The sequence below is a fragment of the Pelobates fuscus genome, chromosome 5, assembly GCF_036172605.1.
Source record: "Pelobates fuscus isolate aPelFus1 chromosome 5, aPelFus1.pri, whole genome shotgun sequence".
NCBI lineage: Eukaryota > Metazoa > Chordata > Amphibia > Anura > Pelobatidae > Pelobates > Pelobates fuscus.
Genome location: NC_086321.1, coordinates 153,051,918 through 153,077,004, shown reverse-complemented (window position 1 = coordinate 153,077,004; position 25,087 = coordinate 153,051,918). Strand labels below are relative to the sequence as shown.

Here is a 25,087-nt window from a genome sequence, read left to right as displayed (position 1 = left end):
GCTTCCAGGATGTGAGGGCTGCAGGGAATGGAGTTCTGCTCGTCTTCACAGGTGTCCCTTCGAGACTTTCCTGGCTTATACACTATGTGTTGGTAAGCGGACAGGCTTTATTATGGCCTTCTCACTCACACCTGTAACAATAAAATTTGTAATCCACAATAATTCCTCGTTACTCCGACTGAGTAGTGCGTTTCAACCGGATCTTGCAGGGATTCTCTGGATCTGCTGTAACTTGCCAAGAATCAACTGCTGCTGGCTTAACCCTGGAGTGATGTATCCACGGAGTCACTTCTGCTACTTTTATTGCTGTAGGGGTAGACAAAAGAACAACATAAGGACCTCTCCACTTGGGCCCTAACGGTACATTATTCCACTCTTTAATCCACACTTGATCTCCTGGATGATAACTATGAACAGGGGGATAAATATTCACCGGTAATCTATCTTGTACCCATTTCTGTACCTCCTCCATAGTCTTACCCAACTCTACAACCTGCTGCCGGGTAATTCCTTCTCCCAACTGACTCAAGTCCCCCCTTAAGTTACCAAGTACGGGAGGTGGTCGCCCATACATGATTTCAAAAGGAGAGAGGCCCATCCTTCTGGTAGGGGTACTGCGGATTCGCAATAAAGCTATGGGTAAGAGAACGTTCCACTTAAGTTGGGTTTCCTGACACATTTTAGCCAACTGGTTCTTGATAGTTCTATTCATTCTCTCTACCTTACCAGAACTCTGGGGTCTATATGCAGTATGAAGCCTCCACTTTATACCAAGCATATGAGTCAGTTGTTGTAGGCACTGATGAACAAAAGCTGGACCATTGTCCGATCCTATAGAACAGGGTAGTCCATATCGGGGTATTATTTCTCGTAGCAGGAATCTCACAACTTCTCCTGCTTTCTCTGTACGAGTAGGACATGCTTCTACCCAGCCTGAATAGGTGCACACAATTACCAACAGGTAACGATGTCCACCCGATTTAGGCATTACTGTAAAGTCTATTTGTAGATCGGACATGGGGAGTCCCCCCATAAACTGGACTCCTGGTGGCTTTACTGGTCCTTGTCTTGCATTATTCTTAGCACACGTTACACATCTGCGTACAATGGCCTGAGTCAAGTTGGACAATCTTGGTATGTAGAAATGTTTCCTGAGAGATTCTTCAGTACTGTCTCTCCCAGAATGTGTCCCGTTGTGATAATTTTGGACAATTTCTACCGCTAGTGATGCTGGTATGACTATTCTTCCATCTTCTAGCTGATACCACTTGTTCTCCAAATACTTTCCCGGTTCAGTCTTTAACCACTCCTCTTCTTGAGCTGTATAAACTGGAGTCCATTGGGACAGTGGAGTTGGTATAAGAGCAGCTATATGCCCCACATACTCCTGTCTTCCTGATTCAGCAGCACGCTTAGCTGCACTATCTGCCATCCGATTTCCTTTGGTTACATCACCATCTCCTCTCAGATGCGCTCGACAATGTATGATACCGACTTCTTTCGGCTCCCACACTGCTTCCAATAGTTGTAGGATTTCAGCTGCGTACTTGATTTCTTTGCCTTCTGAATTCAGTAGTCCTCTTTCTTTATACAAAGCTCCGTGGGCATGAGTGGTTAAAAACGCATACTTAGAGTCCGTATAGATATTTACTCTTAAACCTTCAGCCAATTGTAACGCTCGTGTTAGTGCTATTAATTCTGCCTTTTGTGCTGATGTTCCTTTCGCCAGTGGCCGAGCTTCTATCACCTTGTCTATTGTTGTCACTGCATATCCTGCATAGCGGATCCCTTCTTTCACATAACTACTGCCGTCGGTGTAATATTGAACATCGGGGTTCTGGATGGGAAAATCACGAAGATCTGGTCTACTTGAGAATACTTCATCCATTACTTCCAAACAATCATGTTGACTTTCAGTAGGTTGTGGCAAAAGGGTAGCTGGATTTAAGGTGTTTACAGTCTCTAAATGCACTCTTGGGTTTTCACACAACATTGCTTGATACTTGGTCATACGGCTGTTACTAAACCAATGATTTCCTTTGTAATCCAACAACGTCTGTACTGCATGTGGGACTCGTACATAAAGTTCTTGACCCAGAGTGAGTTTATCGGCTTCAGCTACTAGCAGGGCGGCTGCAGCTACGGCTCTTAGACAAGGTGGAAGTCCGCTGGCCACTGCATCCAATTGTTTAGACATGTAGGCAACAGGTCTTTGCCATGATCCCAAGTACTGTGTCAATACTCCCACAGCCATTCTTCTTTGCTCGTGTACATACAGGTAGAATGGTCGTGTGTGATCAGGTAGACCTAATGCTGGGGCACTCATCAAAGCCTTCTTCACATCTTCAAATGCCGTTTGCTGTTCTTGGGTCCATAAGAAGGGGTCGTGCTCTGTACCTTTGATAGCTGCGTACAGAGGTTTTGCTAGTATCGCATAGCTGGGAATCCATATCCTACAGAAGCCTGCTGCCCCCAAGAATTCTCGCACTTGTCTTCTATTCTTGGGTATTGGTATTTGGCAGACAGCTTCTTTTCTCTCTGGCCCCATAATTCTTTGACCTTCAGAGATATGGAATCCTAGATACTTGACAGTTGGCAAACACAACTGAGCCTTCTTTCTAGACACCTTGTATCCTGCCTTCCAGAGAATGTGTAGTAGATCGTGCGTTGCTTGCTGACAGATTTCTTTTGTAACTGCTGCTATCAACAAGTCATCTACATATTGTAACAATACACACTCTCCTGGGATGGAAATCCAATAGATCTTGACTTAGGGCTGAACCAAATAGGGTAGGTGAATTTTTAAACCCTTGGGGCAGTCTTGTCCAAGTCATTTGGCGTTTTGAGCCCGTTACAGCTTTCTCCCATTGGAAAGCAAAAATACATTGACTTTCTGCGGCAATTCGGAGGCAAAAGAAGGCATCTTTGAGGTCTAAGACTGTGAAGTAAGTAGCCCCGCCCGGAATTAAAGCAAGCAGGTTATATGGATTGGGTACAACTGGATGTATACTAACAACCGCATCATTGACTGCTCTTAAGTCCTGTACAGGTCGATACTCATCTGTACCGGGCTTTTGAACAGGCAGCAATGGGGTGTTCCAGGGGGAAGTACAGAATTTTAGGATACCATACCGTATGAACTTATCCAGATAGGATTGGATGTTCTTCTTAGCCTTCTGCGGAATGTGATATTGTCTTAGGCTCACTGGATAAACCCCATGTTTCAGTTCAATTTTTATTGGTGGAATATTGCGGGCCAGTCCTGGTGGGTTGTTCTCTGCCCAAACTCCTGGTATGTTAAACAATGTCTCATCACTCCTAGGGTTTTGGCTAGTCAACACTGTATAAAGTCGCCACTCTTCTTCCTTTGGTATGGATAAAGTCATAATACCTGAAGGTCCATTAAACTTTAAAGATGTTGTTCCATCTGGTAGGAACGTAATCTGCGCTTGTAATTTGGATAGCATATCACGTCCCAGCAATTGGACTGGACATTCAGGCATATAAAGGAATTGGTGTTTTACTACGTGGCCTCCCAATGTACAGAGTCGACTTTTAAGAACCGGTTTTTCAGCACTTCTTCCAGTTGCTCCTATCACAGTAATAGTCCTTCCAGATGGAGGAGCAACTAGATTAGTCACCACTGAATGTTCAGCACCAGTGTCGATCATGAACGCACTCCTTTTCCCCCCTATTGATACATCGACCATAGGCTCCGCTCGACCAAGGGGGATGGAGCCCGGTCGGTATCAATAGTCCTCCATGACCGTGTCAGCCAATCCTACGAAGTCCCTACCTTCTCTATCGCGGGACCTTTGCGCTGCTGGAATATACCTGTCTTCCCTAACACTTCCTCTGTTCCCATTACTCCCTCTATAACCATTACTCCCTCCGGGGCCTCCTCTACCTCTCGCTCTGCCTCTAAAGTTTCCGTAGCCTGCCCTGGGTTGGTCTCTCTCGTACTGCTCTCTTTGCGGACATTCGTTCCTCCAATGCCCTTCTTCCTTGCAATACGCGCATTGATCCCTACTCAAAGGCTCCCTACTCCATCTATTATTGCCTCTATCTGGGCCCCGTTTATCTACGCCTGCGATCGCTACCGCTAGCATATCAGCCTTTTTACGCATCTTGCGCTCTTCCTCTTTCTTACTTTCTGTATCCCTGTTCATATAGACCTTATTTGCTACCTCCATTAGTTGGGTGATGGACATACCTGCAAACCCTTCTAACTTTTGTAGCTTGCGCTTAATATCTCCGTATGCTTGGCTGACAAAGGCGGAGTTAACCATTCGGGAATTGTCTGCGTCTTCCGGATTAAAGGGGGTATACAAGCGGTATGCCTCCAATAATCGGTCATAAAAGACACTGGGCGCTTCATCGCTTTTCTGGATCACCTCAACTGTCTTCGACATGTTAATGGCTTTCTTTCCTCCGGCTTTCATGCCAGCAATTATAGCGTCTCTATAGGCTCTGAGTTGAACCATATCAGCACCATTTACGTTCCAATCGGGATCGGTGTTGGGATAGTGTGTCGCGGCCCATGCTGCTGGATTGGCTTGGTTCAAAGCACGGGCTCTATCCTCTAATGCTTTAATGGCTGCTTGATTTATTCTTGTCCTTTCCTCATTGTTAAATAAAGTCATTAGTAACTGCTGGCAATCAGCCCATGTCGGATTATGCGTCTGTACTATTGAGGTGAACAGATCAGTCATGGCTTGTGGTTTCTCAGTATACGAGGAATTATGGGTCTTCCAGTTTAAAAGATCGGTTGTGGTAAATGGGACATATACGAAGACTGGGTCAGCGTGTGCCATTTGACCTGCGGCATCGATATAAGCTGACCCGGGATTCAGACGAAGAGGCATCTGATAGTGCTTTAATTGTTGGGCACCAGTCAACTGTCGGGTTTGGATGGGGCTACGTAGAGAGGCGTCAGTCATGGGTTCCGGTCGGGGAGAGATAGGGTATGGGGATGTGGGAGGTCGGTTTTGGGAAAAGGTCGTAAATAGAACACTTCGGGCCGAGCTAGATGAAGCTTGACCGGAAGTCTGAAGTGGCGCCAAATCAGGATATTCGTTTCTAATGGAGGTTGGTCTATCTGGTTCCGGAAGGGGGGATTTAGTACGAGGGGGGGTGGATCCTGCACTGGAGGAGGAAGCGGAAGTGGATGAGGGTAATGAGGGAAGGGTTACAGGACTTCCTGTATTTGCGTCACTTCCTCTTACCGGAAAGTAAGGGGGCGGCAAAGGGATCTCGGACTCAGGGGGCGTGTCCAAAATGGGCCTAACACCAGTCCTAGTGGACGAGCAAGTCCTAGCTACCATGAGGCGACACTGCTCCTCGTGGCATGTCTGGAGCCATTTTGGCGAGTCATTTACGGCCTGTCTCCAACAGTCAATATAAGGAAACTGGCCGTAAAGTTCAGGCCTACCCGATACAGCCACGTGTAAGCGCTGTACCAGAGTTGGATCCAAACTGCCACGTGGCGGCCATGCCGCAACCAAAGTAGGCCACTCCCTAGTGCACAAAGTGACCAAACGTACAGGAGACATCTTAACCCCAAAATCACAAACCTTGAATCCCTTTTTAAAATTCTTAACCATACATCCTAAGGGATCCGGAATCGTTGACTGCGACGCACCCATACTTAACAATGGAACGTCGTCGACAACGAATACTATACACGCGTACTATTCAACAGTCACACCCGTTTCCTCTGGCAACAGCACCACGTGGTACGGTTACCAAGTGAAACGTACACAATAACAATAAACACTCAGGGAATTCCCGTACACACACAGCTGCTACACCAGTCACTATATAATCAATATTATGCCCTTTGGCGTAACTACACAGTCACCCACGCTATAATTCTCTATATACGAATTACCCGTCTATAACACACCCAGTAACATCGTCTTTTACAAATAGCGGTTACAGTACGGTTAGCATAGGTCAAAGCACAAGTTAAGGTCACAATACAATTATTAGTGGTTATGGTGTTAAAACATGCAATGGACGACAATGATTAGTACTTATTATACAATGTCAGTAAATATACAGGGTTATGGTACCGTGCACTATAATACAGCAACACACTATTAACACTCTCGCTAGACGGCTGAGCTCGCGCTATCTAACAAGATATACACTTTACTAAACAATCGTTAACACATTTACAATTCCCAACTAAACTATTGGCCAGTACCTTGAATGGACTACCTAAAACTATATACACCCGTTTTGGTTAGCCACACTGCCCAATCACCACATATACATAGCGAGCTAGAGATCCGAATTTACACAGGCGCCTCTTAGTCGCACTATACAACGAGCTAGAGATCCGAATTTACACAGGCGCCTCTTAGTCGTACTATCAAAAGTCTAGTGGGTTCCAAATTTACACGCCTTCCCACTTAGCCCAGATAGGATGAGAACTAGCGAACCGAATTTACACAGGCGCCGCTTAGTCTCCCGGTCCCTCCGACCTAGCGAACGTAATATACACCCTAGAACGCTAGTCTAGACAAGACACCGGTGTCCGGCTAGGGCTATCTTACACCAGGACCCCGCCTGACTAACCAAATCAAACGGTCTGACTAAAGAGCGTTCGATCGAGCGGTGCGCCTTCGCTCCTTCCCTCCGACAGAGGGGGCAGATACAGATTCAAAAACCCCTTTGGGCCTACCGCACAATCGGTATACCCCTAGCGGGTCCTGCCGTCTAAAACAGCAGTTATCTTACCTCCTCGTTCCTGAACCTGAGTTCACACTCATCGACGGGGACACCCCAGCACTTCTTACGTAGAGGCCGATGATCTCCTGGACAACAGACCAGTGGCGCCGAGACGAAGGGAGGTCCACGCAGAAGTTCAGGGGTGCAGCCGTAGAGAACGTGGGCAAAGATAGACCGTCTCACGCCTCTGCCTCTCAGCTACCGTTGAACGATGAGCTTCCCGGCCAACGCACCAAATGATACCGGAGAAACTGACGGAAGCCAAGCACAGAGAGATGGACACAGGTTTCTTCAGGAAGGAAGAGATTCTTTATTGGATCACCGATCGGGACTCAGAGGGACTAGCGTCACCAAAATACAGCAAAGTCTGAGTACTGAATACATAGAGTACATTCCTTATATAGCACTGTAGCTCCTCCCACAATTAACTACACCCACACATACCCTTAACCTATTTAATAAATAGAGTCTAAACTCATCCATCCGGTCTAACCACGTGGCTCATCTGATACAAAGGAGAGGGACGCGTAATTCCAGTTCTTACATTCCTGCACCTGGTCAGTACAGTGATGACAGTATCTTAGCTACGTGTAATTAACTAGATACTACAAACACATATACATACATATGCCTTGTGGCAATCTTAGCCTGCTAAACTTGTATTTTACTGGAATTACATCACAATATAAAATAGGATTTGAAAAACAGCATGCAAAATATTTATCAGAGTGGAAGCAAAATTATTGCATTTCACCCATACAGACTTTAAAAGCAATTTTTTAAAATATACTTATTGATTTTTTTGTTTTATTTATTGTTGAATTAAATTTGGCTGTTTTTGTAGGGAAACGACCCCTCTCTTCTATGGTCCCTTCTATTGTGTTGGACAAGAACAATCAGGTGCACATGGTGGTTGGAGCCTCCGGAGGCACTAAAATTACCACCGCAACAGCTCTGGTATGGTTTTATTTTATATAATAATGGTGGAAAAGTGGAGTCCTGGGGAGATTAGAAACCTAGAATATGACGGCAGATATGAACCACTTGGCCCATTTAGTCTGCCCAATATTTGAAATGTTCCTCCAGCGACCTCTCCCCAGGCCGGGTGAATTTTAGGCAATTTTAAGAAAGCAGGTGCCTATCCTGCTTTAACACCAAGCATGTGTCAAACTCTCAGCTCGTCGGGCTGCAAAGAAGTCCATTGTGGGCCGCGAGTTTGACATGCTTGCACTACACTACGCAGTCTACTGTTAAGAACCAGTTCTTAGTTTTAGTGGTGCAGATCTAGTATCTAGACTTTCAATACACCAGGTAGTTCCAGCAGAATCACCCGCATGGGTCATCGGGTTTAAGGTAAACCACCTGGTCATTCTACACCTAAAATTAAAGCACCTTCACTCCTGATCTATCAAGTAGGATTGTGTTTTAGCCTAAAGGCTTAGGCTTAGGCTCTTTAATTTGTGTTCTAATTGAATCTTGTGTAGCGTTACTTACCATATCCAGGGGCCGGCCGCGGTCCTGTCTTCGAGCCGCGCGCGGCTGATCTGACAGCTGCAACAGGAAGGCGGGCAGTGACCGCGAGAAGCGGTCACATGTCCCACCTGAATCTAAGAGCATGCCGCGAGTCTCGGGCGCGCTCTTAAAGAAACAGTGGGAGCCTAAATTAGCAAAAGGCTCTCATTGGCCCCTGTCATGCCACACTCCCCATACGCTTACCATTTGGGGGTGTGGATATGACAGGAGCCAATCACATTAATTTAGAAGGTACTTATACTCACCTTTTCCCCTTAGTCCTTGCCCTATCGTGGTTTCTGTTGCAGTTCCCTTTAGCGCTTGTTGTGTTCCTTCGTATTGACCTTGGCTTTGTTTCTGACTTTGTTATCTCTTTATCCTTATCTGTTCTGTTTGCCGGCTTGCTGTTTACTGTGTACCAGACCCCGGCTAGTCCTAGTTTACGCTGTCTCTTTGTGCCCTTGACCTCGGATGGTTCCTGACTCTGTCTCCTCTCATATACGTCCGGCCATTCTAAGGTCCGGTAGACATATCTCTCCTCTGTGTTGTCTTTTGAGTTGAATCCTGTGAGTTGGGGTATATTTTCGTTACATTACGATAGGGCCATGGACCCCGCAGATTTAGCTCAGCAAATGGCATCTCATGAGGCTAGGTTTGTAGAGCAGGACCACCGTATGGATCAGATAGCTCAGGCTCTCCAGACGCTCTTGTCTAGAACTATTCCAGCAACTACACCTAACCCTCCTACACCTCTTCTTCCCGAAGTATCCACTATGCCTAATACTTCGCCCCATTTAACACCCCCTCCCAGGTATGGAGGGGAGGCTAAGACATGCAGAGGTTTCATTGATCAAATAGAATTCCACTTTGAGATGTATCCACGTTCCTTTCCCACTGATAGGTCTAAAGTTGGGTTTTTGATGCATCAACTTACTGACAAAGCACTAGAGTGGGCAAATCCTATTTGGGAAGCCAATGGACCTATGGTGCATAATTTCAAGTTTCCTTACGGCTTTCCGTAGAACTTTTGACACCACTAAAAGGTCAAAGAATGCCGCCAGAACATTAATGAGAATCAAACAGGGCTCTAGATCTGTGGCTGACTATGCCATTCAGTTTTGTACCCTTGCTTCACAGGTAGATTGGACCAACAATGGGTTAACTACTGCATTTATGGAAGGTTTATCTGACACTATATTGGATGAGGTAGCAGCTAGGGAGCTTCCTATTGCATTAGATGACCTTATTGACTACCTCATTGATATAGTTAATAGGATTCGTGACAGGCTCTATACTAAGAACAGGAATAAACGTTTAGTTACACCATATAACCCCAAAGTTGATAAACCTGAGAGTTTCAGAGTATCTGAGGAGGAACCCATGCAATTAGGGGTTGCCAAACTCTCTGATACTGAAAAATTGCATAGAAGAAGGGACGGACTCTGCCTATACTGTGGTAGGAGAGACCATACGATAAAGGAATGTCCTGTGCTTCCGGGAAACTCTCGCACCGAAGACCTTATAGGGGACTGGCCTTGGGTGTGATATCTAAGTCTCCTAAATTGCCTCCTAACAGTTTGCTTCTCCCTGTTTCTCTTCATGTGGGAGAGAGTTGTATAGCTGAAAGCATACTAGCCTTGGTTGATTCCAGGGCTGCTGAGAACTTCATAGACTCTGGTTTTGTTATGAAACACAACATCCCCATCAGAGAGAGGGAGATACCCTTGGCCATAGATGGTAGACCTTTAAGCACTCCAGTGGTTACCCATAGTGTACCATTATTCATGTACACAGGGGTTTTACACTTTGAGACTGTTCAGTTCCAGGTTATCACCTCTCCCTCTTCTCATAACGTGTTGGGGTACCCATGGTTATGTTCTCACAATCCCATTTTCGACTGGGAGTCGGGACAATTAAAATCATGGAGCAAAGCCTGCCACGAATCTTGTATGATTAAAGTCACCCCTTTAAATACTATTAATGTTCCTACTACTCCTCCTTTGTCTACTGTTATACCTCCTCAGTACTTGTTTCTCAATACTGTATTCGATAAAAGGGAAGCTGATAAATTACCGCCTCACAGACCCTATGATTGTGCTATTTTATCTATTCAAGAAAACCGTATCATGGAGTATGTTAAGGAATCACTAGAAAAGGGGTTCATTAGGAGATCCTCTTCTCCGGCTGGAGCGGGGTTCTTCTTCGTATCTAAGAAAGAAGGTGATTTAAGACCGTGTATCGATTAGAGGTCTAAATAAAATCACTATAAAAAATGCATACCCTATACCTTTAATCACAGAATTGTTTGACAGGCTGAAACATGCTACTGTATTCACTAAATTGGACCTTAGAGGTGCATACAATTTAATACGTATTAAAAAAGACCACGAATGGAAGACGGCATTCAACACTAGATCTCGTCATTACGAGTATACTGTTATGCCATTTGGTCTTTGCAATGCCCCAGCAGTATTTCAAGAATGTATTAATGACGTCTTAAGAGACTTTATTCACACATTTCTAATCGTGTACTTGGACGACATACTAATATATTCTACAGATTTACACAATCATCAGACATGTTATAACAGTCCTGAAGACCCTTCTTGCTAATGGTCTTTATTGTAAACTAGAAAAATGTCTATTCGACCAATCCGAAGTCCAGTTTTTGGGGTATTTGATTTCCGCTAAAGGTTTTCATATGGATCCCCAGAAGCTTTCTGCTGTCATAGAGTGGCCTCTACCACAAGGTTTGAAAGCCATTCAGCGTTTTCTTGGTTTCTCTAACTATTATAGACGCTTTATTAAGGGTTTTTCTTCTATTGTAGCGCCTATCACCCGTATGACAAAAAAGGGTGGTAATACTCGTGTCTGGTCTCCCGAGGCACTTCAGGCTTTTGAATTTCTTAAAACTACATTCGCCTATGCACCTAATTTACAGCATCCTATCCCCTCACTGCCTTATATTCTTGAAGTTGATGCTTCTGATATCTGGGTAGGTGCTGTTTTGTCCCAAAGAGTCGCCTGAAAAGCCATTGCATCCTTGTGGCTTCTTTTCTAGACAAATGTCCAAAGCTGAAAAGAATTATGATGTGGGTAATAGTGAACTCCTTGCTATTATCTTAGCTCTTAAAGAATGGAGACACTTGTTAGAAGGAACTAAGGATCCTATCCTCATTTTTATGGATCACAAGAACCTATCCTACCTTGGTGAAGCTAAAAGATTATCTTCTAGGCAGGCTAGGTGGTCACTGTTTTTGTCCCGTTTCAATTATATTATCACCTATAGACCAGGTGATTGTAACGTTAAAGCAGACGCTCTGTCCAGACCATTCGAAACTGCTGACAAACAGGAGATTGATGTTACTCATTCCCCCAGACAGGATCATAGCTACTACTATTTTGTCTATTTCTTCATCCCTCTTGCAGGCGAAACAAAGCATGGCACCTAGCGAGAGGCCTATTGATAAATTGTTCGTTTATGTTTCCGAGAGACCGGGATATTCTGTCATTATACCATGATACTAAGACTGCTGGACATCCTGGTATTTCCAAAACGATGTCAGCTGTTTCTCGGTATTTTTGGTGGGATTCCTTACGCAAGGATGTCACTGACTATATAGGTACTTGTGCCTGTATGAAATCTTCTTATAGAATTCCTTGTGGGCTTCTGCATCTGTTACCTGTTCCCGAGAGACCTTGGTCTAACCTATCCATGGATTTTATTGTTTAATTACCCCCTTCGAATGGTTACAGTTATCCTGATGATAGTAGATCGGTTTTTCAAAATGGCTCACTTTGTGCCTCTTCGCAAGTTGCCCACATCCAGGGAACTAGCTCTTATCTTCGCTAGAGAGGTATTCCGGTTACATGGTATTTCCGTATCTATTGTGTCCGATAGGGGTAGCCAATTTATTTCCAGGTTCTGGAAAGCATTTTGTTCAGAAATGGGTATTTCTCTCTCATTTTCTTCCGCTTACCATCCCCAGTCTAATGGAGCTGCAGAACGTGCCAACCAGTCTCTGGAGCAGTACCTTCGTTGTTTTGTGTCCCACCATCAGGACAATTGGTCTGACCTTCTTCCTTGGGCTGACTTTGCTCGGAATAACGCCACTCATGATTCTTCCGACAAAAGCCCTTTTTACGTTATCTATGGCCAGCATCCCGTTGTTCTTCAGGCTGCATTCTCCTCACAGGGCATGGCAGTCCTGGATGAGCATTTGGCTGGTTTGCGTAATACTTGGGAGCAGGTTCAGCGTTCTTTGGTGGATTCCGCTGCTCGCCAGAAGGCTCAGGCTGACAAGCATCGCAGGGCGGCTCCTTCTTATGTTGTGGGGGACAGGGTTTTGCTTTCCACGTGGAATATTCGCCTCCGGGTGCCTTCTATGAAATTGGCTCCCTGCTTCATTGGTCCTTATCGTATTCTGCATAAGGTTAATCCTGTTTCGTATGCCTTGGGCCTTCCTAAGAATTTGCGTATTCCTAATGTCTTTCACACCTCAGTGTTGAAGCCTTACGTACGCAACCGCTATACCCGGCATGCTCCCCCTCCCCCTCCTGTCTCTGTGGAGGGTCATGAGGAATTCAAAGTTTCTGCTGTTCTTGACTCTTGTTTCCTTAGGGGTCGACTTCAGTACTTGGTGCATTGAAAGGGCTATGGGCCTGAGGAGCGCAGTTGGATTTCAGCTGATGCTGTTCACGCTCCTCGCCTTGTGCGTTCTTTCCACTCTCGTTTTCCTGCCAGACCTGGCCCTACCCGCCCAGAGGGCATGTCCTCGGTGGGGGGGGGGGGGGGTACTGTAGCGTTACTTACCTTATCCAGGGGCGGTCCTCTCTTTGAGCCGCGCGCGGTCCTGCTGCTGCACGAGCCACGCGCGGCTCAGACGACTGCAACAGGAAGGCGGGCAGTGACCGCAAGAAGCGGTCACGTGTCCCACCTGAATCTAAGAGCACGCCGCGAGTCTCGGGCGCACTCTTAAAGACAGCGGGAGCCTAAATTAGCAAAAGGCTCCCATTGGCCCCTGTCATGCCACACTCCCCATACGCTTACCATTTGGGGGTGTGGATATGACAGGAGCCAATCACATTAATTTAGAAGGTACTTATACTCACCTTTTCCCCTTAGTCCTTGCCCTATCGTGGTTTCTGTTGCAGTTCCCTTTAGCGCTTGTTGTGTTCAGTTGTGTTCCTTCGTATTGACCTTGGCTTTGTTTCTGACTACGTTATCTCTTTATCCTTATCTGTTCTGTTTGCCGGCTTGCTGTTTACTGTGTACCAGACCCCAGCTAGTCCTAGTTTACGCTGTCTCTTTGTGCCCTTGACCTCGGATCGTTCCTGACTCTGTCTCCTCTCATATACGTCCGGCCATTCTAAGGTCCGGTAGACTTATCTCTCCTCTGTGTTGTCTTTTGTTGAGTTGAATCCTGCGAGTTGGGGTATATTTTTGTTACAGTGAGACTGTTATGGGGACAAAATTGGGCCCCCCTCCTGCCAACCTGTATAGAGCTTCTTGGAGAAGTTCCACATCTTTGAAGCTAATGCCACTTCTCAGACCTATCACTCAAATGACTATCAATCCTCCACCTAGGGAGTTTTTAGTGCTCAGTTTAAGACTTGTTGCATAGTTGAGAATCTTTTTCCCGTTTCTAAAATGACCAATTGTAAACATGTGGCTACTACAGGAAGGGCCTCCATCAGGGGGTGACAACCATGACTGTTGGCATGGGCCGGGGGCCCAGGCCCCCTATTCCCAATGTGTGTTGGTGAGCATTTCTCTGCAGGAGCTTGGTATATATCTATATCTATCTCTCTATCTCTCTATCTCTATCTCTATCTCTATCTCTATCTCTATCTCTATCTCTATCTCTATCTATCTCTATATCTCTATCTATCTCTATATCTCTATCTATCTCTATATCTCTATCTATCTCTATATCTCTATCTATCTCTATATCTCTATCTATCTCTATATCTCTATCTATCTCTATATCTCTATCTATCTCTATATCTCTATCTATCTCTATATCTCTATCTATCTCTATATCTCTATCTATCTCTATATCTCTATCTATCTCTATATCTCTATCTATCTCTATATCTCTATCTATCTCTATATCTCTATCTATCTCTATATCTCTATCTATCTCTATATCTCTATCTATCTCTATATCTCTATCTATCTCTATATCTCTATCTATCTCTATATCTCTATCTATCTCTATATCTCTATCTATCTCTATATCTCTATCTATCTCTATATCTCTATCTATCTCTATATCTCTATCTATCTCTATATCTCTATCTATCTCTATATCTCTATCTATCTCTATATCTCTATCTATCTCTATATCTCTATCTATCTCTATATCTCTATCTATCTCTATATCTCTATCTATCTCTATATCTCTATCTATCTCTATATCTCTATCTATCTCTATATCTCTATCTATCTCTATATCTCTATCTATCTCTATATCTCTATCTATCTCTATATCTCTATCTATCTCTATATCTCTATCTATCTCTATATCTCTATCTATCTCTATATCTCTATCTATCTCTATATCTCTATCTATCTCTATATCTCTATCTATCTCTAAGAGATGTGGCTGCACTCACGGAAGTTTCTTAAAACTTAACTTATTTAATCCATAAAACAGATCGACGTTTCAGTCCAGCATGTGGACTTTCATCAGGATCATATGATCCTGATGAAAGTCCACATGCTGGACTGAAACGTCGATCGGTTTTATGGATTAAATAAGTTAAGTTTTAAGAAACTTCCGTGAGTGCAGCCACATCTCTTTGATATATGGATACACAGCCCTGGTAATGCACCCGTTTTTTTGGATATTTGTGGACAACTTTGGAATCCACTGGCAGCCTGAGTGCAAGGTACTGTATATATGTATATGTATGTATGTATATATATATATATATATATATATATATATATATATATATATATATATATATATATTTTACACACACACACACGGCATAGAGCTACAGATCCACCCACCTATGTTAATTCGGCCCTGACAACAGTATTTATGTTTAATATAGGTAACAAAGTTATTTATTTTATTTTTTTTGTAATTGATTTTATGAATGGGTTAGTCCCTTCCTCATGGTGTATCTTTAAATTTTGTCCTGTTTGTCTTTCACTTTCTTTTTATTACTAAAAAATATATGTATATAAAATAGGGGCTTTGTTCTCCTCTATCCAGCCTTTGATAAAGTGCAAGTGAGCACAAAACCCTTTAGGTTGAAACTGTTATTACCCATGTTAATTTGATTTCTATGGTGGGGTGGGTGTTTATTATAAAACCCTACTGTAACTTTGAAACTGTAAAATGAGCATAGGTTGAAAATGATGTAGTAAATAAAATTGACTGCAAAGCAATCAGTAAGATTTATGCCACTGATCCATTTTTTTTTTTTTTTATAGATCTATATCAGATTGCTAATTTTTATTTTTTGATTAAAGGGACACTATAGTCACCTGAACAACTTTAGCTTAATGAAGCCGTTTTGGTGTATAGAACATGCCCCCGCAGCCTCACTGCTCAATCCTCTGCCATTTAGGAGTTAAATCCCTTTGTTTATGAACCCTAGTCACACCTCCCTGCATGTGAGTTGCACAGCCTTCCATAAACACTTCCTGTAAAGAGAGCCCTATTTAGGCTTTCTTTATTGCAAGTTCTGTTTAATTAAGATTTTCTTATCCCCTGCTATGTTAATAGCTTGCTAGACCCTGCAAGAGCCTCCTGTATGTGATTGAAGTTCAATTTAGAGATTGAGATACAATTATTTAAGGTAAATTACATCTATTTGAAAGTGAAACCAGTTTTTTTTTATGCAGGCTCTGTCAATCATAGCCAGGGGAGGTGTGGCTAGGGCCGCATAAACAGAAACAAAGTGATTTAACTCCTAAATGACAGTGAATTGAGCAGTGAAATTGCACTATACACTAAAACTGCTTTATTTAGCTAAAGTAATTTAGGTGACTATAGTGTTCCTTTAAAAACAGCCAGTGAGAGAGCTCTGTGGGCTAATGCATCATTAGAAGAATCTGTTCAACCCTTTGGTGTTGCAGGTTCAAATCCTGGCAGGCTTGACTCAGCCTAGCCCTTCATCCTTTTGAGGTAGATGAAATGAGTACCATTAAATTGGGTAATAGGAACAACCCCTGGATGTTGGGCAAACTTAACATCCCCAGAATGTACTTGGAAACATAGAAATCTAAATTTACCTTTCCTGATTAAATACTATGTGGCTGGTTTTTTTTCTTGGTAGTTTGAATGTTAAGGGCTTGTTAAATGTGATTGCTTATGTGAAGATTCCCTACACAAGGGGTCTGTGTGGTAACATAGTATGTCTTTGTAGGTCATTATAAACTCGCTGTGGTTTGGTAATGATGTAAAGAAATCTGTGGAGGAATCTCGGGTGCACAATCAGCTTTTCCCCAATGACACCACCTTAGAGGAAACTATAAATCCAGTGAGTAATATTAAGCTATGACTTAAACTGTGAAACCTGCAGGAACTAAAATGGAATAACTCGCTTGACACGCAGTTGTCGCTCTGAATCGGAGATTGACAACTCATACCAACTAAACATGAGGGCTTGTATCGTATAAGTAAGGCTTCCCCAAACTCCGGCCTTCCAGATATTGCTGAACTACTACTCCTATGATTATATGAACGAAATGGATAGGCTGAGAATCATGGGAGTTGTAGTTCAGCAACATTGGAGGGCCGGAGTTTGAGGAAGCCTGGTATACATACCTTATTTGTAAACTAATACTTACCAGGCCCAGTGACTATAGGATTTTCACATCTCATCTCCCATTCTGACATGGCCCATATGGTGTATTCTGCAATATGTATATGAATAGCAAATAGGGGCCATTGTGACTTCCTTCCCACAAGTCTTCAACATTTGGTTTCTTTGCTACATGGGGAACCTCATGGCTCTTCTTTCTTATGGTACTGTATACTTTACAAAACTCTAATTGCTTGACAATCTACTGAAGTTGTTTTTTGTTTTTTTTTTATTTATTTAATTTATTTTAAATCCTTCCTCACAATCGAATGTCTGTTCTCTATACTTAACTTTTCTTGTGCACACGGGGGGGGGGGGGGGGGGGAGGAGAGAGAAATTGGGTCTGCCCATCAGCTACTTTATTGATCGTGGACATGTTTTTTTTTGTGTTTTTTTGCACTGTATTGTATGTTACTCGTTTTCCTGCACATCTTCCAATTTTTCACGTAGTATTCATAGAAACGTTGGGGGAAAAAAGGGAATATTTTTTTTTACATATAAAAGGTAGAAAATGTTTTACATACTTATCGTAATTTTATTTTCCTGACTCTTCTACATGGCAGCATCACTTGCAGTTTAGCTCTTAGCTTCCCCTCCCCCAGCTGTCGGGACAGGAATAATTAATCAAACCATTAATAGTCAATGTAAGCACACCCAAGTCTTGTTAAAAAGCAATAGCTGAGGAATTAAGGAGGGAGCATGATGCTGCCATGTAGAAAAGCCGGGAAAAGAGAATTATGGTAAGTATGTAAACCATTTTCTACTTTCCTGGTCAAACATGGCTGCACCACTTACGGGTATTACCCAAGCTCCCATGAAGGGTGGCATAAATAAACAGTAGACCTCATAGATGCTCAACACACAAGGTTTAAAGCTAGGACACATTCCTAAAACAAGATTCTTCAGAAGAGGACAAATCCAGTTTAGAGTGTCTTACAAATATCCTCTACCGGTATCTCCACCCTAGAAGCCCATGAAGTTGCCAACTGGTTGAATGTGGTGTGATGGTTCTGGGAGCCTGGAGACCCTGGGAAGCATAAGCTTAAGTAATTGCCAGGGAGATCCATATTCTAAGCATTGTTATGGAAGCTGCTTCACCTCTCCTGGTGCCTGATGGAAGGATGAATAGTATTGATGTGCATGGGAAAAATAATCGGTTCGGCATTCCGCAATTCGGAACGGGGTGAGGTTAGGGTTACTCCTAACCTAATCCTACCCATACCCATTTTGCCTCTTTTCTGAGGTCTGAAGCACTTTGGCAGTTCAGTTCGACATTCCGAAATTTGGCACTTAAACCATTTGGAGGAGGAGGGGGGGGGGGGGGGGGGCTGGGGCTGAACTCCCACTGGTAGAACAATGTTAAAATCATTTTCTTTTCTGGGCTCATTACCATGTTTATGTGGGATCCAGCCTGCCAGCTGGGACAGGAAAAAAGACTGGGGAGTTTGGGGGGTGGGGGGGGGCTTATATTGACAATTTGTAATTGTTTAAGTATTCCTGCCCTGACAGCTGGGGAGGAGCTAACCCATAAGTGATGCTGTGCCATGTTTGGCCAGGAAATAGTAATTTTGTGCCTCATTGATTTCCACATATATCAATTTCTCCTCTATTCTGTTTGCAGGTTATAGGAAAAGAACTTCTCAAACGTAACCACAATGTAGTATATTCTAAAAGAGCAGGATCAGTGGTCCAGGCTATAGTACGAACTGGAAACAAATGGGCAGCTGCTTGTGATTCACGGAAGGGAGGATATCCAGCAGGCTATTGATCCAGGCCTTCAAATAGTGACTATGTAACTGGTGCCTCTACTTATTGACTTTCTACATCATTTTACAATGGATTGGCTCCAACAAAGTCTTCTTGTTGTAAATTAACTGGTATTCCTGCTTCTGTTACAGGGATTGATTATAGGACAAACTTGAACAAGACACATTTTTCAGGATCTACTAAAGAAAAACGAACACCATCCTCTGCACTGACACTCCATTCCACTAGAGGGGAAAAAAAAACTTATGTTTGAAAATGCATGAAATAAATCTGCTCAACAAAGGGACCAAAGAAAACATCTGGATATGGCCATGGTCCACGACCACATCTTTCATGCCCAGGATAATTGGAAATATCTGAGGTTTCAGCAAAGAAATAAATACACTGGGCGAGTGCTGTAGAAGTTGCGCCAAAATTTATGCTGTGAATCTGTGCCTTCTGTAGACTTTTACAAGTGTACCACTCTGTGAGCAGTACTGTAGGGGTGGGTTTTTTTCATGCTGTTTTGGTGGGTCTACATAGGGAGCTGAAAGAGCGTTTCCAGCTCAGGTTAATGAGAAGCTGGCTGCATTGTCTCTGTCCAATAAATTGATCATTTCAGTACATGGCTTTTTTTTTTTTTAAAATTCTTTATTTTTGAGTCGGCACGGAGTGCGGCATTTCGAAATACAGTGGCTCACGCAGGGGCCGAGTACAAACATTTTTACAGGTTATACATCAGTAGACAGATGATGTTTTCGCATATTAGGTGGTGATTCATGCCGCTCCATGTCGCTTTTAAATGAAATATCAAGGAAAAAAAAAAAGGGGAGGGGGGGGGGCCGTTTCAGCCCTGTATTCAGGGGAACAGGAAAAAACAATAGTATAAAAATAGAACAGTACAATACAATGCAAACATTGAAATGAATCAGAACAATACATTGTAGATGGACAGTGTTATAGATAAGTCGCTTCACATAGAGTGAGTCATGGTGGTGATTTACGGTTTGTGTTGCCTGTGGCCGTATAGGCTTTGACAACTGTGAGTCGTGTCGGTGCTGAGCTGGCTCTATGAGGTGTTACGGCTCATACCGAGGTCGACCTCCAGGATGCGATGTGTGTCTTGTAGCGTAAGCTAGTTGTATATTAGCCTCTACGGTCTTTAGGCCGCGTATAGATAAAGAGGACAAGGTAATGTATTGTTGTGTTCGAGAGAAGCATAAGAATCTGTTATAATATGTCCAGCTGATTGTTGTTTGTGCAACCAACAGCTGGAAATGGTGAAAAATAAGAACAATGGGGGGGGAGGTGGGAAGGGTGGGAAGGGATGAGAGGCTGGGGGGTGGGGAGGGGGGGAGGGGGGAAGCACCGGTCGCGGGGGGGGGGGGTGCGGCGGAGTGAGGCCAATTCGGCAGCCTCTGTCTGTCAGTGTCATATCGTAAGGTCCCTATTCGTCTAGGTAGTCTTCCCAGGGTTGCCATATTTTTTGAAAAGATTTTTCTGTGTTTCTGATTTGGGCAGTGAGTTTGTCCATCAGGTATGTGTCTTTGATTTTTACAGTTACGTCTGCGTCTGTGGGTAGGTCAGGTTTTAGCCATGCTTGGGCAATGGCCCTTCTGGCCGCTAGTGTGATTTTGTCAAAGAGTCGTTGTTCTGTCCTGGGGAGGCCGTCTATGGGTTTGGATAATAAGATCGACCAGGGATCCAGCGCAATAGGTTTCAAAAGAACGTCCGTCAAGAGCGTCTGTATGCGCGTCCAGTATTTGTGCATTTCGGGGCATTCCCACCACATATGTATGAAGGTGCCCTTACCCCCGCATCCCTTCCAGCATATGTCGGTCGTGGTTTTACCCATTTTGTGTAGTTGTACTGGTGTGGTGTACCATCTCATAAGCATTTTATAGGATTGCTCTTGGTGTAGTACGCAAATAGAGGTTTTGGCTGTCGCTTCCCATATGTCAACCCAGTCCTCTCCCTCCAACGTCCCTCCCAGGTCCGTCTCCCATTGGTTAATATATCGCGGATCTGTGTCGTCTTTGACGGGGGCGCTAAGATGTGAATAAATAGCGGTTATTAAGCCTTTTTGTACGGTTTCGGCATTACATAGCTGTTCGTAGAATGTCATTGGGGCGTGTGCTGCTTTTTTAACCTCTGGAGATCTGGCGAAGTCTCGTAGTTGTATGTGGCGGAATACGTCCTTTGTAGTCAGGGTCGTCAGGAGTTTAAGACTGTCAAACGTTCTGAAGGCTCCACCTTCGTACATTTGTCTGTATCTCTGCATCCCCGTGCTCTCCAAGCCCCTAAAGTCCCTTGCGCTCAGCCCGGGCTCAAACGCCTTGTTTCTCAAGTACGGTGTCAGTGGCGAGGGGGTGTGCTTGAGTGCGTATTTAATAGCCGTCTTGTCCCAAATTCTAACTGAGTTTAGGACGGCCGGGCAGGTAGTGTTTAGGGCGGGTCTGTCTTGTTTGGGGACCCATATCCAGTATTGTGGTAGGTCTGGGCCCATGAGCTTAGTTTCCAGGTCGACCCACCTATGGGAGCCTTCTGGAGCGTGCCACGCCACTATTTGGGCTAATTGGGCCGCTAAGTAGTAAAGATGTAAATTTGGGAGTCCAAGCCCTCCTCTTAACTTCGGTCGATACAACACCTGTCTGGCTATTCTATGTCGTTTTTGTGCCCATATGAAGTTATCTATGTGTCTTTGTAGTGTGGTGAGGTCTTGTTTACTAATTTTGACCGGTAGAGCCTGAAACAAGAACAATAGGCGTGGAAGCAGCGTCATTTTTATGGCATGAAGCCGCCCAATCCATGAGATTGGCTTCTCTTGCCATTTGTCTATGTCTTTGCATAGTTTTTGCACCGTGGGTGTGTAATTCGCGTCGTAAAGCTTCTCTGGGTCTGCGGTTAATTTGATCCCTAAGTATTTGACTTCGGTTCTCGAGAAGTGAAGGGGGTGGCTGGCTTGTATGGCAATGATTTCTGCTGTATTCAATTCCAGTGGCATCGCCACTGATTTATCAAGATTAACTTTATAGCCTGATACTTGCCCGTATTCGTCTAGGAGGGAGAGAAGGTGTGGCAGGGATCTCTGGGGGTTGGTGATTGTGACCATTATGTCGTCAGCGTACGCTGAAACTTTGTACTCCTCTCCCCCTGCCTTTATGCCTGGGATGTTCCCGTCTTCCCTTATCCGTTGCAGAAGTGGTTCAAGCGCTAGGACGAACAATAAGGGGGAGAGGGGGCAGCCCTGCCTGGTGCCGTTGGCAGGCGTGAATGGGGTCGTAGCCGCTCCTGGGACAGCTGTCTGCGCCCTGGGTGCGGTGTATAGGGCCTTTATGCCCCTTATGAACCTCTCCGGCATTCGGAGGTGCTCCAAGAGCGAGAAGAGGTAGTGCCACAGGACCCTATCGAACGCCTTCTCCGCGTCCAGGGAAAGGACCAGAGAAGGCGTCCGGGTCCTCACTGCCCACCATATGACATCAGCGCCTCTCCTAGTGTTCTCGTATAATTGTCGAGATGGCACAAAACCGACCTGATCCGGGTGGACCAGTTTTGTCAGCAAGGGGTTTAGACGAGTCGCTAGAATTTTGGCGAACAACTTAACATCGAAGTTTATAAGCGAAATGGGCCTATAGTTCCCCGCCTCCGACGGGTCTTTACCGGGTTTCGGGATGAGGGTGATGTCTGCTGTTAGAGTTTCTGGGTTGGGATGTCCTCCGTCCATCCATTCCGCATATACCTTAACTAGTCGTGGGGTTAGGGTGTCTCTAAGGATCTTATAGTAGGAACCATCGTACCCGTCCGGTCCCGGGGCCTTGTTACCTTTAAGTGCTGAGATGGCTTTGTCGACCTCCTCATCCTCTATTGGGGCATTTAGTGTCAGCATGTTCTCCGCCGTGAGATGTGGTAATTTTGTTTTGTTCAAGTAGTTTGCGACAGTGTTCGCATATGTCGCATTGTTACTATTTAAGTCCGGGGAGTGGTCATATATATTTGCCAGGAGCTCCGTAAAGACCTGGTTGATTTCCGAGGGGTCGTGTGTGATCTGCCCTGTCTTGTTTCGGATCGCTGTTATGGTTTTGAACTGTTGTTTGGGGTTGAGTGCCCGGGCTAGGAGGGTGTCCATTTTATTAGAGCGTTCATAATAAAGTCGTTTTTTGCGGACTAGATCCCTACCGAGTTCCTCAACCGCCAAGGACCTAATCTTGTGACGGAGTTCCCGAAGGTCTTGGAGACCTTGCTTCGTGGGGGTTTGTTTGTGCTTGGCTTCGGCCCTCCTCAGCGCCTTCTGGAGCTCGAAGAGGGTTTCCGCCTTCTGCTTTTTTCGTCTAGTTGCCAGTTTAATAAGGGAGCCCCGGATGACCGCCTTATGGGCGGCCCATATTGTGGTTTGCGTTAGGTCCGGTGTGTCGTTTTCCTTGAAGTAGGAATCGATATCTTTCTGAATAAGTATTGCTACTTCTGGGTCTTTAAGGAGTGTGTTGTTCAACCTCCATTTCCAGGGTGGCCTAGGGCCTGGGATTCGTAATGAGAGTTCTATATCTGCGTGGTCTGACCACGTAATGAGGTTGATCCGCGCGGAGTGGATCCACGGGATCCCGGCCTGATTAACCAGAAATAAGTCTATGCGGGAGTAAGTGGAGTGTGCCGCCGAAAAAAAAGTGTAGTCTCTTTGTCCCGGGTGACGCAGTCTCCAGGGGTCAAGTAGTTGTGTATTTTGCATGAATTGAAATAGTAATTTATCTTGTCCCCCAACCCTCGGGGCCCTCCGACCTCCCGCCGGTGTGCTACGATCGACTGGTGGACTGGGGGTAGCATTCAGGTCGCCCCCCAATACTATTATACCATGCGATAGTTTCTGCACGATCCCGTGTAAGTTGTCCCAGAAGGCTGGGTCTGATTGATTAGGCGCATAGATGTTGATAAGGTGATAGGTGGTGGCGTGTATGGTCCCAGTAAGGATGATATACCTACCCGTGGTGTCGGATTGTGTAGTATGAGTGATAAAAGGGCAATTTTTATGGATGAGTATTTCTACTCCGTTTTTTTTCACCAGAGCTCTGGAAGAGTACGCCCTGGTGTACAGGTGGTCGGTTAGTTGAATCCGGGCTGAGCGCAACATATGGGTCTCCTGCACGAAGGCTATGTCTGTCTTTTGTCTTTTTAGTTCCCTCATTAATAGTCGCCGTTTGGTCGGCGTATTAAGGCCGTTAACGTTAAGGGAGGTAATCTTAAGTGTGGCCATGTTTCGGTTTAAATGAGGTCCTGTCGGTCCCGTGAGTGTCGCGGTCAGGTCTGTCCGCCGCGTCCCCCACCAGGGAGCGGTGCTTGTGGACTAGGGGGGGGGAGGCAGTGACCGGGTTCCTTTTTGAGACCGGTGTGGAGGTGGGAAGGGAGTCCTTGCTAGGGAGAACACGTTCTGTCTGTGGGTTGAGTAATTGGAGGCTGTTCGTGGGAGGGCTGACGAGGCCCAAGAGCTGTCTAGGCCTTGTTGTACGAGGGGAGGGTAAGGGGAAGGGAAGGGGTAGTGGTACAAAACGGGGGGTAGGGGATCACTCCGGTCTTATTCGTGCCGGGTGTATCGGGGGGTGGATGCCCGCTCCGCGAGTACTTCAAGTAGCACGGAGGGGACAAACATTCGCCGAGCACCCTGCCGAAGACCCGAGTATCTAGATATCTTAGGATATAAACGTTAGTGCCCTGCCAATTTTGGTAAGGGAAATGTGTAGTCTCGTGCCAAATCAATTGTGTGTTCACAGAGTTACAATACAGTTACGGAGCAAGCATTATTTGACCTTAAGTAGACATTCAGTATTTGCATTAGTTACATTAGACATTAAACATTAAACCTGAGGCATTTATCACTTTGAATACATTCAGAGCTATTACATCTAGCACCCCCTCAAAAGTCCTAATCCCCTTACCCGGGTATCAATCTGGGTCAGCAAAAAGGGCTACGTCAGAGCTGCCGGGGTGTGCTACTCCGTCACCCGTCCCGTGGGATCGGGGGAGGGGGGGGGGCAAGGGAGGGCAGGGATGACCGGTGAGATTAAGAAGTGTTAGTCACCTCTGTGGGGGTTGCCCCGAAAACGGGTCTGGGGGGGTGAGATTAGCCTTGGGGTATTAAGCAGTGTCCCATACCGCATGTCACCAGATAGTCTAAGTCGTGACCCCTAAGTTCCGTCATCACCAGAAGGCCCTCAAGGTTCCCTTAAGTACTGAGAATGATACGTAAAAACAGAAAAGCAGAAGATAGTAAAACAATAAT

At 44.9% G+C, this 25,087-nt stretch overlaps 1 protein-coding gene across 3 annotated transcripts in view; it reads left to right on the top strand.

The window, feature by feature from the left end:
• The window catches only part of GGT1 (gamma-glutamyltransferase 1), a 111,867-nt gene extending 92,424 nt beyond the window's left edge, over window positions 1-19,443 (top strand). For 2 of the 3 annotated variants that reach the window (XM_063454516.1, XM_063454514.1), the window contains exons 11-13: window positions 7,580-7,692; window positions 16,636-16,749; window positions 18,695-19,443. In XM_063454516.1, the coding sequence (XP_063310586.1) occupies window positions 7,580-7,692; window positions 16,636-16,749; window positions 18,695-18,841 (374 nt within the window). In that variant the 3' untranslated portion in view covers window positions 18,842-19,443. The remainder of the gene's footprint in view (window positions 1-7,579; window positions 7,693-16,635; window positions 16,750-18,694) is intronic. The other variant, XM_063454515.1, reaches the window with a different exon arrangement.
• Window positions 19,444-25,087: the final 5,644 nt, after the last annotated feature.